Consider the following 2,500-nt stretch of genomic DNA (forward strand, 5'->3'; position numbering starts at 1 on the left):
CTGTAACCAGTGGCTGAAACCATCATAAACCAGTCTCATAATACCCAGTCTGCTCACTGTCACTGGGTCGACCTCGGCTTCCTCAAAGCTTCTCTCAAGCATCACGAGCATCGGCCATTGAAAGACATGAGACTCTTTTCCTCTTGCTCCCACAGGATGTGGTCGAGGACGTGTATCAGCTGGAGTCTGTCGACCTCTGACTTCCACGTCAATGCATTTTCTGTACATGAAGATTTAGAAATATATATGTAGTAATACGCTGTAATGGTCTTATGATGTCGTCCTGCTTTCAATTACAAGATGGCGTTTTGAAAGCTCCTTTAAATGTGTCCACGTGAAACGAAAGCACCAAGGGGTGGATCCTCCCCAACGTATCCCAGGATTCAATGCACTTTGATAACAAACGGGACATTAAGACGTTCTTGTTGATTCATGCCTGGATGTTTAAGTCCCTGATAAACACCACAACAACTGGAGACAGGGCAGTTCTGTGCTTTTCCACCTGATTCATCATAAAATCTGATCAGGACCCATCTAATTATTAAACCCTGCAGAGGCAGAAGAAGCCGTCAGTCTTCAGCGGTCTCAGTTTTGCAGAATTCATACTTCATATTAATAATTCACTGATGTAAACTGTTTTACCCTCAAACCAGAGCGATGAAAGGTAATGAAATGAAAGATAAATGTGATCAAAACAGAATCTAATTCAGGCTCAGCGTCAGTGTCAGTGTCTGTGTCTGTGTCTGTGTCTGTGTCTGTGTCTGTGTCTGTAATACAGATTCAGGACAGCAGTGGGTGGTGCTGGTTGGTCTGGGTGTGCCTGCAGTGGATACTGCGGAGGATGAGGAGCTGGGAGTTTAAACTGGGACACTTTCCATGAAGGTGTTTGCCTCAGGATTGAGCTCAAGTGTCATAAAAGATGTCGAAGTTAATTACTTTTTCTTTTTTAACTGTTTTTTTTTGACAACTTCTAATCAAACATTTACATTTTAATTTAATTCAATCAAGGCTGAGAACAGAAGACTCATCACATCTGCTACAGATTCATCTGACGTGCACACAACTCCAGAGTTTTAGAGACTGGGAAGTTTGGAAACGTCACTGGTCGATGACGTAGACGCTCACAACCTCTTGCTGGTCGAGTCTATTCAGTCACGATGTAGCCTTCTCTGATTCGTCAGGCTCTTATCACATGACCTCCTTCTAGAGGACAACATCCAGAATCAGCTTCGGCCTCCAGAGAAGAACACAACATGGAGAATCAAGTGATGCAGACCCTGTTGTCTTCTGCGTTTTATAATGATACAACTTTTAAGATGTGAAGGAGACGAGATGTTATTGAAGCACAATTCTGCAGCTTAACCAAATGCACATGCACACGCCAGGTGTATGTGAGTGGTCACGTGATCTGTGTTTTCAGGCGTGTTAATATGGACGAGGATTAAAACTGATATGGAACCAAAACGCTTGCGTGGACGGAGATCGTTTTAATTTGAAATATTCAAATGTAGTTGTATTTATGAAGCTTAAAAGGCTGTTGTGTGTTTGTGTGCTGCCTTTGTAAAGATACAGTTTGAATGGGTGTGTGCAGCTGGGGCTGGATGTGGGTGGGGTGGAGGGGGGGGGGGGAGGTTTTAAGGGAAGGTTTGTAGGTCACATTGTGATTTGGGTCAAAAGCATCCAGAGATTAACCTCTAGCCCCTGTCTCCTCGGCTGTCTTTACCAGCCTCTAACAGCAATGTGTGCACGTGTCTGTGTGTGTGTGTGTGTGTGCGTGTGTGTGTGTGTGTGTGTGTGTGTGTGCTACCAGTGGTAAATGTGTTGAATTGCTCCCTCTGTCTTCTGGGAGACTCGCTGAAGGTTAAATTGGTAAAAACCAACTCTGAGAGGAACGTGAAACAGGGGAAGTCAGAGAAAGTGATGAAACCAGGACGATGCGACAGACAAGGATAGATAAGAGGTGGAGAGAGAGAGGAGGGGAAACAGAGTGAGGGACTCTTCTCGCCTCTGGAGCTGCTGCATTGTAAATAGAGACTAAAAATAGAAAAGGAGCAGGCAGCGCTCCTCTGAGCAGCCGAGGGACGAGGAGGAAGACGAGGCACCTTGCAGCTAAACGGACGAAGACGTGAGGATAATAACCGACTGACGAGGGTTGAGCTTTAACAACCAGACGACGTGTTGCACCACTTCAACCAGCTCTGAGGCCACTGGGACCAGTCCAGCTCCAGTGCACCACCAGCACGACCCTGCCTGGCTGCAGTCGATCACATATGATCAATATCGGCCTGAACTGGATTGGGTGGGATCAATGTTTGCATCAGTCAGGACACACAAGGGTCAGCTCCACTGTTCCCTTCAGTGTAAAGAGCTCATTGTGTGGTTGTGTGTGGTTGTGTGATCACTGAGATCGAGAAAACAACTGCAACGGACACAAAACAGCTGCAAAGATTCAGAAAACAACCACAGAGACACAAAACAACAACAAACAGACATACACACA

General features: G+C 45.6%; 1 protein-coding gene across 1 annotated transcript in view; it reads right to left on the reverse strand.

The window, feature by feature from the left end:
- Positions 1-2,398: 2,398 nt before the first annotated feature.
- LOC128459138 (uncharacterized) overlaps positions 2,399-2,500 on the reverse strand; it is a 10,948-nt gene continuing 10,846 nt past the window's right edge. Inside the window, exon 4 of the mRNA XM_053444241.1 lies at positions 2,399-2,419. Coding sequence (XP_053300216.1) covers positions 2,399-2,419 — 21 coding nt within the window. The remainder of the gene's footprint in view (positions 2,420-2,500) is intronic.

Source organism: Pleuronectes platessa, chromosome 16 (genome assembly GCF_947347685.1).
Source record: "Pleuronectes platessa chromosome 16, fPlePla1.1, whole genome shotgun sequence".
Lineage (NCBI taxonomy): Eukaryota > Metazoa > Chordata > Actinopteri > Pleuronectiformes > Pleuronectidae > Pleuronectes > Pleuronectes platessa.